At 34.9% G+C, this 17,262-nt stretch overlaps 1 protein-coding gene across 3 annotated transcripts in view; it reads left to right on the forward strand.

Annotated features, from left to right (window-relative positions):
• The window catches only part of LOC142341565 (dynein axonemal heavy chain 7-like), a 193,840-nt gene that overhangs the window by 39,641 nt on the left and 136,937 nt on the right, over positions 1–17,262 (forward strand). For all 3 annotated transcript variants that reach the window (XM_075392607.1, XM_075392605.1, XM_075392608.1), the window contains exons 13-22: positions 4,519–4,646; positions 4,907–5,104; positions 5,560–5,686; positions 6,215–6,340; positions 9,018–9,161; positions 10,018–10,250; positions 10,905–11,087; positions 15,563–15,740; positions 16,362–16,484; positions 16,815–17,049. In XM_075392607.1, coding sequence (XP_075248722.1) covers positions 4,519–4,646; positions 4,907–5,104; positions 5,560–5,686; positions 6,215–6,340; positions 9,018–9,161; positions 10,018–10,250; positions 10,905–11,087; positions 15,563–15,740; positions 16,362–16,484; positions 16,815–17,049 — 1,675 coding nt within the window. The remainder of the gene's footprint in view (positions 1–4,518; positions 4,647–4,906; positions 5,105–5,559; positions 5,687–6,214; positions 6,341–9,017; positions 9,162–10,017; positions 10,251–10,904; positions 11,088–15,562; positions 15,741–16,361; positions 16,485–16,814; positions 17,050–17,262) is intronic.

Here is a 17,262-nt window from a genome sequence, read left to right on the forward strand (position 1 = left end):
TATGACAAATCTAAGCCGTATCGACGAGTTATTGTTGATGAACAATAATTTCAAAAGCGTAGCTGCATTTTGAGATTATCTCTTGTGTTTGGTGTTTTTATTCAAAATAGTGTTACAATTTCATGTCCAGATGGTAGTATATGTACTATGTGCTCATAAAGCGTCTTTACAGAAATTTTTGGCAGAAATGTACGCAAAGTTATTGTAATGGCAGGAACGAATAATCTATTTGACAAGAAAAATGGAGGATTGATGGGCCACGTATAGACACCGGATGAAATGTTCTATCTTACTCAGAAATTGAAGTTTTACTGTTTGCCTGTTTCATTTCTTGAGCTAATTAGTCGACGAGGGAAGGCGGAAACATATTCTATAGTTAACTATTGTTACATAGAGATTTTGCTCGAGAACTGAATGTCCTTTTTGTATCATTGAAGAAATTTAGGGCTGTGAAGCACCTAAGAAAAGATGGAATGCATCCAAATCCGCGAGATATTCGAGAACTTGCCTCTGATTTCAGACGTGCTGTAAAGCACACTGAACTCTATTACACAGTCAAACAATTTCAGTAAGAGCACCTTTAGTGCTGAAGATTTTAATCCTTGTAACAACGTTTCAAATCAATTATTCAAGATGTATGCGGTTCGACCAATCTGACGATATTCCAGGTCTGGTTGAAACAGAATTAGTATTTTGAATTGCCTGGTTAAGACAGATGAACATTCCTTGATGCTTAGAAATCCTTACTTTTGTGTACAGAAAGGGTGGATAATGAAAGACCAGCACTTCTACTACAACTACTAGTGGTTTCTATTTTAAGCCATGTGTCACTATAAAAGTAAGGAGGGCTGAAATAGTCCAATCCTCCCTTAAAAGGTCTTGTTTTTAGAAGCTTTTGAAAAGATTGTTGCGGTGTTAGTGCTGCAATATTTGACTTCTCTTGCAATCTGCCGATGTTTTTTAGTTTATATCTGGATTATCGGTGTTGATAACTGACAATTAATACTGACCATTTAGTGCCTCGGTCAAATTTAATATAATAATAGTTTGTTTCTGCGTAATCACAGCATTAGGCTCTTTATATGCAGTATATTAACAGTAGCCTGTTCTCAGCGGTCCTTTTTCTATTATTCCCAACATCTCAAACTGTTCATTTTGTGAGCTTTCATGCTCTTTTTTGGTGACTATGGCAACTTTTTTTGTCTGAGACTTCCACTTGGTACCATTATTGCAGCCAACATTGGTCAGGCTATGGTCAACCTGAAGCTATGTTTAAGTAAGAGCTCACCTTTACACAGACAGCTTCACGGAGGCAGGGGCTGGAACTATCGATCAATGGTGTGTCAATCACACACCTTACCTCTCGGCTATCACGCCACGTAATTTTTTTTATCAAACGATGATCTACATCTTTTCCGGGCTCTCGTGCTTTGCAAAGTTTTACTAGTTGCCAAAACTGGTAATTTGTTAGTCTTGATGGTTGTGTCGTCCCTAGCGATAGCTCTATTTTGGCTATGGCAGATGCTGCAACTGCAGAAATTAAATGCCACTCTCCGAAGCGACCATTTTGAAAGCTGTTTTCTTTAAAATTGACAGTGTACGATTTTGAAGATGACTGACGGTATGTAATGGACTTTCTCGACAATGTGAGTGTTCTGGTTATTGCTGATCAATGTGTCCTTGTGAAAATAAGACTGCCTCTAGTTGCGTTTTTTTCGTGACTGTGGCTCCGTTGGCTCAATTTCAAAGCGTTTGATTGTTCAACTGGCGCTTCAAAACATTTTTCTCTCCAATTTGTTTTCTTTACTCTATTTTGCAACACAATATTGTGTCCAATAGAATCATTCTGGTTTGGAAACGTAGATTACAAAAAACAATTTTTTTGAATCGAAATTTCCGTTGTTTGTCTTGGAAGGATAAAAGAATTGTTTGTCGAGAAACAATCTGATCAGCTCTGAGTTTTTCGTTTAATTTTGGTGATTGTAATTTTGCGATTAAGTTTTTTCAATTGAAAACATTTCCGGAAAAACCAGCATTTGAAATGCGGTTATTGAAATCAAACAACTTATGCCCTTTCCTTCAATTTTTCTCCCAACGTTTTGCTCCGAGCTTTAAATTCTTGCAAAATTTTTTGTGCAGATAATAATTTATGTTTTTTGTAGTTTTTCAGGCGTATGGTAACCCGAAGATATCTGTTATGAGCAAAGGGCTCGCATTTTTTGCAAAAAAATTGTTTTTCACGTTTAATTGGGTTCTTATCGCTAAAGTACGAATTTTATCAAATTAAATTTAGAACATATAGACTCAGTTTCCTGAAGAAATTCTACAAAAATCGGCTCAAGTTCTTGTGAAAAGCCAACCAGAATAACCAACAAAAACTATTTAAAATAAGAAAATCTTTAATCCATTTTTTTCCTTTTGAGTTAATGTTTGACAGTTTGCTGCTTGTTCCGCGGAAACAAAAGTCAGGTGAACTTTTTGCTGCAAAGATGTGAAAAGTTTCTTTTATTAATAGATTTTTCATGGTTGAAACTAAGCAGTAAGTTTAAATAGGCAAGATATCCTGGGAATTTTTAGGACAGTTTAGTCGTTTAAACAAGTTGTTTTACTAGCATTAGTTTTTCGGCAAGAAATTGAGGCGAAGCTTTAGCATAAAATACAAAAACAGTTTAAATTTTGACTTGATTGTTTTGCTGAAAAATTGCTCTTCACAATCGTGGTTTTATTTTTCTTATTGTGTTAACAATAAATACTTTCCATTGGTGCTCGAGTAATACCAAATTCTCGAGGAAGGGTAAATGGTAAACTCTATTTTCTTTCTTTTTTTTAAAAAAAAATGAATTTATTCCCGTATACTGTATAAGTTTTGTAATTATATAATTTTCATTATTAAGAATTAAGAGACCCGAAAAGGATTGTCAGCAGCGGGACCAGATATCCGCGACACCCTACCCCCGACTCGCAAATCATAAAATGCTATAGAGAACAGCGAATTTTTAAAAAAAAATTATTTGTTTTTTTTTAATTGTATGGATTTGTGTATGATACATTTCGATATAATCCCACAATATTAGTTGCTTTTAATTTCCAACTAGCAGTATGTAAAAAGTTGGTCACTTCATTTTCGGCTTTTCTTCAGCTGCATTTGATTGAATATCATGAGTGTGGGTTATTTTATCACAGCTTTTTTCATTCTCTATATTGTTTATTGTAATGTTTACTTTCAGGACGACACTGTTGGTTACATTTGTCTACTGCAATTGTTCACATCTGTCTGTTCTTTCATCTGATTTTCGTGATGAAAAATAATTCTTTTCAACTATATCTTCAATGAACCCGCTCAACTCCAGCTTATGTTTGTTAGCAGCTTGTTCTTGTTTAATAAACACGAGTTTTGAGGGGAGATTGTTTGGATGTTTTCCAGTAGGTACCGGAGATAAGGGGTGATGGATTGAAATCGGTGATCGAAAATTGGGGTCTACTAAATAAATCCCCTTGGACGAAAACCCCCCAGTTTGATTCTAACAGGAAATAAACCCCGTATTAACATTGAATTTCGGTCTTGTTAATTTGTTCGGTGCTAATAGATTCGCATCAAGTCCCACGGGCCGCCAATACATGACCATGGCCCGGGAGGCAGGACCAAATGCGCTGCTCCTCAAAAGTCAAATGGGGTTTATTTTCGGCGGGTTTTATTTCCGTGGGGGTATTTTTCTTGAGGGTTTTTTCCTACCTACAATAAGGTTGGGTTTTTCCGAAACCGGGAATTTTGGGCGAGTGAGCGGGTTCATTGGAATTTGCATTTGTTGTTAAGCTTAAAGTTGTCATGTCACGTCACTAAAATTGGAACTATATGCAAAACTTGGATCTTGAAATTATTAGTGCTACTAATTTTTCTCAACCCAGCAATTGTTCGGTACCAAAATGTGTGCTGAGTACCGAAACTTTTTCTCATGAAAATGCTTAATCTGTTTCCTGATGTTGTCTGAATTAATTTGGGCATTAAATTTACAGATCTCACTGTAAGTACTTTTGCACTTGAAGATCTTTCAAATGCCCTAAATCATTGATCATAACTTGAACATTGTAGAGAAGACGTAAACATCAACTTTTTCAACATCTTGAGTATAATGATTCATGTTAACATACTATAATTAGTGAATATTTGTCATGATTTATTGCTAGCGATAACACCATCAAATAACATGTATCATGAGCATGAATTAAATTATTTTATGAGTATTGAAATTTACGGGTTCATTCGTGACTATAAATGTGGTTCGGAATCATTCATTTCACGGGCAGCACCCCTTCGGAATGTGTTTTCTTTCCCCAAATGAGCAAAAGTCCCACAAATAAGCATAAATGACTCATTAGATTCTTTCTTCTCCACGGTTTAAAGATTAACTTTTTTGATGGTTATGTTTTCAAGTGGGCAATGGAAACAGTTCCTAAAAGTGTATGCCGAGCAAGTTTTTTCTTGATGAAAATTAATATATTATTGATTGTGATTTGCAGGTCCAGCGCCTTGGAATGTTTGAAATCCACAGCAGTGATTTGATCAGAGCTATGGGTACCAGAGTGGACACTCTGGCTACCAGACTGCTCCAGAGAATATCCAGAGACCACATGGAGGCCAACAGAAAGTAAGTTGTCATTCAAAAGAATTTCGTGGATTTTCAGAAACAGACCGATGTGTGATTCCTTTTGACCGCTGAAAGTGTTGCAATTTTAATTTTTCAAAAGAAACAGTTGCAACTGTAATGGAGCTAGATTCTAGGCTTGATTTTAAGTCATATATTAATTTAAATAATAATTTCTACAATTCAGTGTTTACTCGTTTACATGTATTTATTCGCAATCATGATGCTGTAAATGTTTATACCTGACAATTGTTATTGTTTAGACTCTGCGAGGAGTTTGAACAAATAGCGGAGCGTGCACTATCCACCCCAATGGACACAGCGGAACTGATGGAGTTGAGGGAGTACATGTCTAAGGTGGAGAAGGAGACAGTAATCCAGTTGGAGGAGAAGTTGCAACAAGCAGGAGAGAGACTCGCATTCCTGATAGAATACTCTATATCATCTCCACAGGAAATGAGGTCAAAACTTGTCAAAAAATTGCATAATAGTTGTGAAAAATAAACATCACGAGTGCACGTCTTGCCGGAATCTATTTTTTTTTACATCCGCTTTGAATTGATTTCTAATCAGCTCTCCTTTGCTGTCTGTTTTTATATTTGTTTTCATTGAATTGTAGGTTTTTCTTATTATTTTGTGATTTTTGAGGAAAAACAAGCATTACTTTCTGTCAACTCATTCAGTTTAATATAAAACAAATTGATCATCCTTTTTTTAAGTTGAATTTTTAAATGAAACGAACGTATCATGTTTCACGTGTTTTAGTATTTTTCAGTCATAGCTATCTTATCCGTTAAAAGTTCGTTTAACTTAACATTTCTGTGTTAATGCTATGTACTTAATATGCACTTTCATATTAAAAATACGTTTATTATACCATCTCTGTGTCGAGATTGTATCTGATGTCATTGTGCAGGTTGAACAACGCAACATTCCAGTGGTTCGAGAGGATGCCGGAGGTGTTTGAGTCTCACCGAGAGATTGCTCAAAAGAAACAGTCCGAGTATGAGGATGCACTCAAGATGAGGAGAGACAGATTCCAAGTTAGTCTCATCTTTCCATACCTGTATTAGACAACAACTGTCAATCACAGATACAGTAAGACAAAATTTTGTGTCAAATAGAACCATGTCGCGAATAACAAAATTAAGTCAAAATTAGACTCGATTTTTGCCTTAGTGCTTGTAACCACAAAGCTTTATGTTTTTCCAAAAGTGTTGGAGAAATTTAAGCAAAACTTCTTTTGGCGCAACTTTTAAATTTATACATGAAATGCTGAAGAGACAGCTGAAATCACTAGGGTTTACTAAACAGCTGAAGATATCAACCACAAATTCCTCCTTTGAATTCGTTATCCACAAATCAGCATGCTAAAGCATCACTTTTATCGACTGAGATGTCTCGCTTTTTGGTGTTTTGAGCATGCTGGTTTCCTGGTGGAGCTCATAATCAGAAATATTGATGAAAAATAAGTTTTTTTCCAATAATCTGAATTCCATTTTTTTAATTCGCATAAAAGGTTTTGTTCATTTTTTAAATCAGTCATTTGGTATCCCTTTTCTTAATTTTAGGAGGAGTTGGCTGTTCACGCGAAGACACTGGAGGAATTCCAGAGTCTGGGTGACTTGGGTGAAGTTGGCAAGTACCTCAAGAGGGCTACTGTCCTGCAGCAGAAACTGGAAGAGGCACAGGAGAGGGTGAGTCACATGACCATTCTTGCGATAGTTTCAATCAAATTTTACAACAGCTTCAAATCTTGATATGTTTGATTTCTCGTTCAACATGGAGGCTCGGTAATGTGCGTTTGCGCATAATGTTTCGACCACGCTCATCCACATTTCGGCTTAATTGTCTACCAAATGAGGACGGGATAGAAAACTTTTACAAATTCAAGTATTTTTCGAAAATAACTAGTGTTATGAATACTAAATTTCGTCCAACTCAAACCACTCAGTGGAATAACTAAAGTGCCGCTTTAGAAGACCGAAGAGATTTGCCATTATTAAAAATACAAGACAAGACGAACAGCGAAACCAAATAACAACAACAAACATTAATAACATCCACAATTCGATTCCTATCTGTAGAAAAACTTAATAAAAAAGCCTAAATAGCGGCAGATAAAACCTAAACTAAAATTAACTAGTTCAATATTCTCCACTAGAAAAAATTGGAACCAGTCCTTGATGAGACTCGGTAAAAAGTAGACAAAGAACAACAAAAGTGGCGGACATAAAAATTACGCTCTTTTTTTTCGAAAGCAATTGGTTCCAAAGTAATGAAAACGCTTAGATATCAACTGAAATGATTACATAAGTTTGTAATGCAATCCTTTATAACTCCATAAGAAGATCCATTGGGACCTGCCATTTTTAAAACTTATCATCAAAAAAAAAACAGCAAGTCTAGAAGAAAAACAAAAAAATTCAAATTAATTTTTGGGAGAGAACGGTGCCGAAGCAGTTAAAACAATTTTCTATTCCCTAAGTATAAGACACGTTTGTTTTGCGCGTTTTTTGACGTCTACGTTTACAAAAAGAAACTGAAACTTAGATAAAATTTTAAAAAATATTAATTTTTTCAAAAAAGCGGCGTCGAAGCCGTTAAGAGCATAAATTCAGTAAGAAACTAGTTTCGTTCAAATGCGCCTTCCTTCGATGCAAAAAGGTGATATATGACATATATTTAATAAGACTGGGTTTCAAAGAGACGAAAGAAAAACAAAAGATTCGATCTAAGGTGTATTTTTTTGAAACAATTAATTTCAAAGCCATTAAAATCTATCGGTTGTAATTTGAAATATCTAAACATGTTGGCTTATTCTCCACAGAAGCTACTGAGACCTGCCAGTAAGCAGAATTTGTCATACGTTTAAAAAACGAGCTTCAAATACAGACACAAATATAAAAACGTTTCATTGTTTTTGCGAAAAACCGTTGTCGAGGCCGTTAAAACCATAATTATTTAACTTAAAAAGTAGATAAATTTGATATTTGACCTGGGATTAATGAGACTAGGTAAAAAAAATAGGAAAAAAGAACAAACGTAAAAAATTTTCAAAAAAATCTTGCGTTTCTTGAAAACGTTATTTTGATAGTAATGAAAACCATCAGCTTACAACTAAAATCATTAAATAGACTCATGTTCCTCCATAGCAAGGGTCGATACACCTGAGACAACTTATTATTCAGAATTTCCCATACGACTACAGGAAGAAAGGCAATTAAAGACAAAAGTGAAATAAATTCTTTTGAATTCTTCTAGAAAACGGTGTCGAAGCCGTTAAAACCATAACCTGCTCTTTAAAAAGTTATCAATTCATTAGTGCCTGTTTTTGAATACCAATAAAGTGATAAGTACCCTATCAATAATTTGATAATGTGACAAAATCAGAAAAGAAGAACCTGAAAAAGGGCAAATGTCCGAAAATCATTTTTTTAATGAAAATAGTAGCTTTGAAGCCAGAAAACATTTACTTAAAGCGTAAAGCCTTTTTGTATAATTATCGAGATATTTTATCTAAAAAACCGGCAAAGTTTCCAACCCAGAAAACTTTGAAAGAGAATGGAGAGGTAAATTAGCAATCTCTTGAGTTGAAGCAATTTGTGTGAGCATTTTTTAGGTGTTCACTTCCAGCAAATTTAAGCAAAGGTGACTAAAGAAGCCTATTACTTGCAATTTTTGATGAAAAAAGGTTGATTTTTTATAAAAATTAAGTAGCAAAAATTTGAGCCACGAATTATATGAAAATTTTCATCGACACTTTTCTATCTTTAGAAAGCAAACCAACAATACTTTTGCTTAACAGTTTTAACATATTTTAGCAAAACTGACAAAAGTATAGGCAAAAATTTTAGAAAATGTGAATAAAAACAACGGAAATCTGCCTATTTTTCACAAAACTTTAAACCTCGTTAACTCCCTGAAAATTAGAAAATTCTTTTTAATTCCATATTCTACGCTGGACGGGCTTTCTAATGATACCACTCACATCTCTCTGCGATGAACATATCGATCGGCCAAAATATACTGAACAAAAAAACCCATTTGAATATGCAGTTCTTCCCCCACTAAAGTGGGTCGGAACAAAAATTGAAATTGTTCCCTGGACTGTAGATTATCATTTCTTATTTGTCATCTAACATCCAATCTAAAAGTTTTGTGTAAATTGTAATATAAGCAAGATCTAATGGAAGATATGTACTAATGAAAGATTTACTAACGAGGTCTAATAAAAAATTTGCTGACGATTTAATATCCTTTTCCTCTTTTTTGATCTGATTGATTTTTGAATTTTGTTTTCGTTTTTGTCCTTAATCCTGTAATATCTGTGCCGCGTTCTTTTCCTCGAGAGTAGAAGAGAAGTGTTTGTAGATTGAGGCATTCAACATTGAAGAGGAGTCTTTCGGCTGGCAGACGACCAACTACCCCCAGAGGACAGAGTTGTGGAACAAACTGACACCATACTTCAACCTCTACAGAGACGCTGTCAAGTTCAATGACTATCATCAACAGTGGGTTAGTATACTAATTTGTTTTCTTTTACTTCTATTTGATAACATTTTTGGACACACGTTTTTGTCTAATTCGCTGATTGACCGTGGGTAATTTATGATTGAAAACAAAATAGGACTATTGTTATTTATCTTCCTCTAAAAGACACCTGAAAAGGACGCATATGGGGTCAATGGTGTCCTTTGGGATTGCATTTGGCATATTAAAATACAATGTTGTGATGTAATTTTTAAAAAGATTTTGCGAATATCAACTTTATTCGATTGTTAAGAAGGGCCATAAAAACCGTTATACAATCCCCTATTCCTATACTGAGAACACAGCCAGCTGTTACTGTCTTTTGGTACATTAACTAACGTTTTATTTATTTCAATTTCTTTTGTGGTTTTTCTTCGTGGGTTATTTGAGGCAAAAAACTTTCTTACGTTAAATTCTAAGCAATTTTGAAGTGCAGCTAAGAGCCAGATGGATTGTAATGAGGTGTTTGTGACTAATTCAGTTTATCAGATTTTACGCAATTTTTTTTTCACTGTTCTATTGTTATCAAAGGAAAGAAAGAAAGAAAGAAATTCGCCAAATAAGCATATTATGGGATTATGAGTAATATAAATATTGCAATGGAGGGGACAGTCAACGAGGATATTCTCACCTTCTTTTCAGACTGCCCTTGAGTCAGAAAAATTTATATCAGAACAAAGTTTATATCATTGCTATATCTCAGTTTTGCAATCTTATTCGGTAATCCGACAGTGAATATGTACCCCAGACCGTAATAATCAGCTTAACAAAAAAACATAAAGAAACATATCAGACAATCAAAAGTAGCAATCTTAGTACCTTCTTTGTTTTACTTTCACAGGTCAATGGCCCTTATAACAAAGTGGACCCTGACTTTGTGGAACAGGAAGTGGGCAATCTGTGGAGGGGCATGTACAAACTAGAGAAGAACATTGAGTCGCAGACTGCCAAGCAGATGGCCTCTCAGGTCAAAGGTCAAATTGAGGACTTCAAAGAGAACATGCCGCTTATATCCTGTCTATGTAACCCTGGAATGCGTGACAGACACTGGCAGCAGATATCAGACATTGTTGGGTAAGATAATATCCTAGGCTATCTTTGGAGGACATCCTAGGCTATCTTTGAATATTTTAGGAGGACTAGGCTATCTTTTAGTGAGATATTGTGCATGTTCATTCAAAAGCAGTGAATGGCCTCCTCTTCTAATTTTTTACTCAAGATATGCACCTAAGCCTGCGGTTGAAATAAGCTAATATCACTCTCAGCACGATTGCAGACCGCTGTTCACGACTAAGCGAAAAAAAATTTTGCTCTCTGGTTGATCAATGGATCCCTCTGTTCAAAATATGTCTTCCCTTTTGCAATTGGGGGGGGGGGGCATTTGTTGATAATATGCACAAAGGGTGCCTCCGAATAAGAAAAAAAAAACTATGTCAAAACACAATAAACGTTGAACGTCGACGTTTTTAACAGAGTTGTACGCTTACTTTTTCTGGTTATCTTGCGCTTTCATTATGTAATGTATAGTGACTGGAAATGCAACTTTTTAAATTAGTAAATCTAAGTACATTGCTTCTTATTAAACTTTCTCTAAATTTTCTTGATGGGAAATGTTTGAAATGTTCCATTAATTTTGTCTCACTGCGAATATTGCTCTATGTCGCTATCCTTTTTCAGATTTTTTAAAACTCGGCTGTCCCCTTAAGTTCTTTTTCTCCATCATTTCAGCTATGCCATTCAGCCAGAACCGGACAACACTCTACAGTCGTTCCTGAACATGAAACTGGAGCCCTTTTTGGAACAGTTTGAGGGAGTGTCGGAAGCAGCCAGCAGAGAGTACGCACTTGAGAAAGCCCTGGACAAGATGAAGGTTGAATGGGACGACATTGAGTTCAACCTCATTCCTTACAGGTCAGTTGAGCAGGACGCGGTAGTTGGTTTTGACAGTCGTATTCAGTCATTGCTTTCTTCAGTTAAAACTTGATTTAAACATATTTTTTGGTTACCATTTCTGGTTTTATTTATGTACTTCAAACAGCAAGACATCGTTTCTGTTTTAACTCAAAATTACATTTTTAGTGCCAAAATAGTGGCTTGCGTTAGCTAGCAGGCGATGTTAATGTTCGGCGTTAACATCAGTACCACTTGTTCATTCTGAGATCAGAAAGTCAAGGCCAGCTATTAGGTTATTCAGGTGAAAAGATTGAAACTCCTCTCATCACCTTAAATAAGTCGTGTCTTATGATACTTCTATTTTATGGAAATCTGACTATGAAATGCCATTTTTGTTGTTATCTTTGTTGTTAGATTATGAATCCAAGAGATAAAACAGATGAAAAAGGAACACTGGAGAAATCACACGTATTACCACATTTTCACTTGAATTGATTTTCATTTTGATGTTGACCTGATTTTCCACTTAAAAGTGATAATTCACTCTCTTCTCTTTTCGTGTAACAATTTTAATATTTATTCACGATATTTTCTCTTTATTGAATGACGTAAAAAATCAATCCAAATTCTTGAAGTTTCACCTCGGAAAACTTCAAATGAACAAAATTTGTACTTTCCTTTTTTGCATATAGCTTTTACGTTCTCCAACAAACCGTCCGGAGAAGGTCAGTATTAAAAAATACGCCTGTTGATGGCTGTGCGTTCTTTGCAACTGTTGATGCGAAATGTACTTTGGAAATTTTATTTCTCGGCTGGTGATTGTTTCTAATTTCATGGTATCTACATAATTTACAACATTGACCACATCGATTGTAATCATAATTGTTATAAAATTGATTTTATTTCTCATAATTTTGTTACCTTTTCTCATATTTGGAAGCTTTCTTTAAGTACTGATATCATTTTCATTGATAAATATAATGCTTTCTGTAGTGCTAGTCTCTGCCGCTGACTTTACATGGCCATTTCTGAGACTTCAATCTTTGTTAACAAAGGATCTTTCCGTTAATACTCCACCATTTTTTGCCATCCCCTCTACAAATTGTTATGTTACATACAAAGTACACGATATCTGCTGAAAATGCATAGTGTTCACACCTGGCGTGGACAGATAAGGTGCATTCGTTTTGTGAACATTCAATGTCAAAGTTTGCCAATATTATGCAAAATTATTTGGTTTTTCTTTGAAACAGCAAAAGGTAATTGTATTGTGGTTATTGTTGAATGCTACAGAGTGCTCAGTTATATTGGTTTGTTCTTATGTTCCAGTGAGAATTTTTGTCCAGAACTTGTACATTGACTCTATTTCAAAATTCTGTTTTATAAAAGGCTATTTGGCGTTTTTCTGTAATGTAAATTTTCTTGGCTTTGATTCTAAAATTGTAAGGCCCTAAATCATTTCCCAAGTGTGCATTATAGTAATCTAAACCCGAATGGTGGCATTCAACTATCCTGATATAGCCTCTCGGAGACGAAGCACTCGATAAAAATTTTATAGCTATCCATTCAGATAATTGAAATGTTACTCTTTTCAGAGTAGGTAACTGATTGCGCTATAATGCACAGAAATGTGAAGCCTAAATGATAACAAAACAATTTTTTGATAAAGTAGTAGCATGACCTGATGTGATGAATATAGAGGTCGTTCTTGTATGTTTTACATCTAAAATGAGACATTGTCCGATGTACGTTAGATGAGCGCATAGAATTGAAGTGTTCAAAGTCTCGACCAATATGATTCTATATTTGGTAGTTGTATGTTTAAGATATACTTCAATGGTGCATCGACGTAGTTGTTTGCCGATTATACGAGTGCCGGTTATACGATTTGAACAATTTATAGTTCAGCACTGAACGAATTTTAGAGCAATTTTAACATGTCTCAATGGCGCGTGGTTCTTTATTTGAGTCTACCTCAACCCAACATGAAACCATTTTCTCATGAAATTCCTATTTCTCGTGGAAATTTACTTCAAATTTTCTTGATTCGGCAGATTTTTCGGCTCTATGTTGGATGCATGAAATAAGCTGATATGTTGTTTTCACAAAATTTGGAGAAAAGAACATGCCAACTTAGTTCACCACAGATCACCTCGCCACGGCTGTTCTATAGGTGAGGTAAGGTTATTTAAAGTTAACAAGTTTTTGAACGATTGTTCGTTGGCGATCAAAATGAAAATTTTATTCATAGCGTTTTTATTTCATGTAGAAATTTGATATCCGGAACACTACAGAGAAAAGTGCCGGCTTTAATTTTTCATTAAAACAATTACGTCATTTTAAGGTGAACAGACAAAACAGTCCCGAATAGCAAAATATTCCCAGACAAAACAATCCCAGACAAAACAGTCCCGAAAAAGCAGACAAAAGAGTCCCAGACAAAATAGTCCGAACTAAACATAGAGTTAAACATATGTACAACAATTAACACAGGAACCACTTAAGTTATTCATATAATTGCAATTCATTGAACAAATTTTAAGCTGATTACAACATAGTTTTCGCCAAAATACGTTTTGTGAAACAACTTTTTGGTATAATCCTCGTTCATTTCAATTAAAAACAAAACATTCAGAAAATTAACTCATAGATTATGGTTGTTAATTGTTTCTAGATTATTTTTTACAATTGTTTCGATATTTATTCGGGACTATTTTGTCTGGGACTATTTTGTCTGGGACTATTTTGTCTGGGACTATTTTGTCTGCTTTTATAGGACTATTTTGTCTGGGACTATTTTGTCTGGGACTGTTTTGTCTGGGACTATTTTGTCTGCTTTTATAGGACTATTTTGTCTGGGACTGTTTTGTCTGGGACTGTTTTGTCTGGGACTGTTTTGTCTGGGACTATTTTGTCTGCTTTTATAGGACTATTTTGTCTGGGACTATTTTGTCTGGGACTGTTTTGTCTGCTTTTATAGGACTATTTTGTCTGGGACTATTTTGTCTGCTTTTATAGGACTATTTTGTCTGGGACTATTTTGTCTGGGACTATTTTGTCTGGGACTATTTTGTCTGCTTTTATAGGACTATTTTGTCTGGGACTGTTTTGTCTGGGACTGTTTTGTCTGGGACTATTTTGTCTGCTTTTATAGGACTATTTTGTCTGGGACTATTTTGTCTGGGACTATTTTGTCTGCTTTTATAGGACTATTTTGTCTGGGACTGTTTTGTCTGGGACTGTTTTGTCCGGACACGCATTTTAAGCGTAATTGGCCAGGGACTTTGATTAGAAAATCTAGCGATTTTGTGTCTTTGATGTTCGAAAATAACGGAGCTACAAAACTCAACGCCTGTTTGATACAGACTCTGACAAACTATGTTTTTCATGAATCTTGAACCTTGATACTTCATATGCATTTTCTCCCTGTTGATCTTATTCGCATTTTTTTAATAGACATCAGTCCTCATCCTTCTAGTGTTTCTGAACCTAAACATAAATTTGCATGCCCGTCTTAATCTGATTAATTGTGAACTCAGCATCAAGATTTTTTTTTCTAGATTTTCCGAAGCAGATTAGCATTAATATTGTTCTGGAATATAGCTAAATCGCAAATCATTGATCGATTTGTTCCTTCATGAACTAAAAATACCATTATGAATTTCATCTTTCAAGTAATAATTATAATAAGCCAGGCAAAATTTTTCGGAATAAATTGTCGCAGCTGGGCTAATAAACGCATTGCAATAACTTCTTTTGATAACGCCATTGTGACTTTTTTAATATAAAGTCTTTCCAATGTAAACCCCTAAGTACTTAATAGAATTGAAAATTATTGTTTTTTTTTTAATTTTTTACGCTAACCAGTTCCTCCCTACTCACGAAGGTTAAGACAACTTTTATCAACATCCAAATCCAAACTGATTTTTCGCAGCCAGTTATTAACAATTGCCAGGGCTTTGCTCATATTGGTGTTTAGAACCAGTTCGTAATCATCAGTGATCTTAAAATTTTCATTGTCTCCATAACAAGTGTTTATTTCGGATTTTCATCTAGTACTTAGATAGTAAATATAAAGGAGGAAAAGTAGCAGCCACAAAATTGAACATTGCGGTAACTCGTATCGAATATTTCCTTTCGACAATCAGTTCCTATTTCGGCACCCTTATAACTCGGCATAGTATTACGTCTGGTTCGTTGCAACTGATGGTTATGGGGGTTAAATAAATTGGGATGAATAGGCGTTGAACACACGTGGCAATATATTTTGCTAATATAATCATTGTTTATATTTGGCTGATTGTTTAACTCTCGGTTGTGCTGTAAATTTTGTGTCAGTATCATCAATGGCTGAAAGTCCCATGCTGTCTTAATTTTCTGCAGTTTCTTGTGTTTTCCTTTTAGCTTAGAGTTGCGTTCTGGTTAATGAGTGGTGTGTTTTATTGCTGTCTTTTATCTTGATCTGAATTTTATCTGTATTTATTTTCATCTAGGGAAACCGGAACCTTCATTCTGTCCGCAATAGACGAGATCCAGATGTTGCTGGATGACCAGATTGTAAAGACACAGACCATGAGGGGATCGCCCTTCATTAAACCATTTGAAGTGGAAATCACAGAGTGGGAAGGGAAGCTGATTCTGCTTCAGGAGATTCTGGATGAATGGCTCAAGGTATTCTTCAGTGCTGAGAAATTGCTCTCGAATGCGAATCAATTAGTGTATACCTGAGTGTCTTTTTATGCAAATTTTTTTTGACCGTTTTGCGCTTTTCTTCTAGAATAATCTTTGTTAGTCGGTTTATGTTTCACAGTAAACGCAGAGGAAACAGTTATTGTTCAGAATACTAACACAGGTTTTGCAGTTATCAATTAGGGTAAACTTTGTTTAAACAGTGCTGATTTAAAGTTTAAACTGAAATTAAAGTGCTGAGAACTTTATACATATAGTACGTCAAATAACGCAAATAACGATTATTCAGAATTTTAAGTGGAAAGCAACAATTGTGATCACTACTATAATCAATTTGTGGGGAATTTATCAAATTTTCTAGATCCAAATAAATTATATGGAAAAATATTTTTGACGAAGTTCCAAAATGGAATAGATATTTTTTAACTATTGCGACCATTGGCACCTCCCGATTCAGCTTATCTGTCGAGTTTTTTTTCCAGAAAGTGTTGCAAAAATGTGAAATTTTTCAAAAAATTCATCAAATATTTCTAACTCGTCCAACACTAGACAAGCCTTCACCTTCTAAGCTTATGGTCCTCGAATTAAATTGAGTTTGTTCAGGTGCAAGCAACGTGGCTGTATTTGGAGCCCATCTTCAGCAGTCCTGACATTATGGCCCAGATGCCAGAAGAAGGCAGAAGATTCACCACAGTCGACAAGACATGGAGAGACCTCATGAAACAGGTGCATAATCTTCGTCTATTTGGACTATATTTTATGCAGGCAATGATGGTCTAAATCATTGTTCTTTTGTGAATATTTGGGTTTCTGTTTTGCTTAGTCCATTCATTTTCTTGTGCTTTGATAAATTTTGTGACTTCTTTTTCTTCTGCCAGGATATCTGTTTCTCTTCTTGATAAAGAACTTTATAAATTATCTGTAGAAATTATTGTTATAAAAATGGCAGTTTTGAGAAATAAGTGAAATTACCTTAAAGAAGCGTTGAAATAGTCTGGATATTTGATCAAATGAAACCAATGCTTGGTGATATAGTTTCAATTGAACATTCTTCAGGTGATGAACGATCGCCACGTGTTGGCAGTCACCACAATTGACAAGATGTTGGAGAAGATGAAGAAGAACAATGACTTCCTGGAACTCATCCTCAAGGGTCTCAATGACTACCTGGAAAAGAAGCGACTCTACTTCCCTCGATTCTTTTTCCTCTCCAATGATGAGTTACTCGAGATACTATCAGAGACTAAAGATCCCACCAGAGTTCAACCTCATCTCAAAAAGTGCTTCGAAGGTCAGTATTAAAAATTAAAGCTAAAGATGGATCTTAGAAAGTAAATTAAGTAATTTGGTTTTAGATTTCTATCAGTCTTCCTAATTTCTCATTATAATATTTGCAAATTTTAATTTTTTGCCACTCTATGAAAATTTTTACCAGTGTTTGATAAAACATTTATGCTTTTTCCTTGTTGACAAAGACAGTATCTTGTTTTCGGTTTTTAAGATA

Source organism: Convolutriloba macropyga, chromosome 6, assembly GCF_964194025.1.
Source record: "Convolutriloba macropyga chromosome 6, txConMacr16.3, whole genome shotgun sequence".
Taxonomy (NCBI): Eukaryota; Metazoa; Xenacoelomorpha; order Acoela; family Convolutidae; genus Convolutriloba; species Convolutriloba macropyga.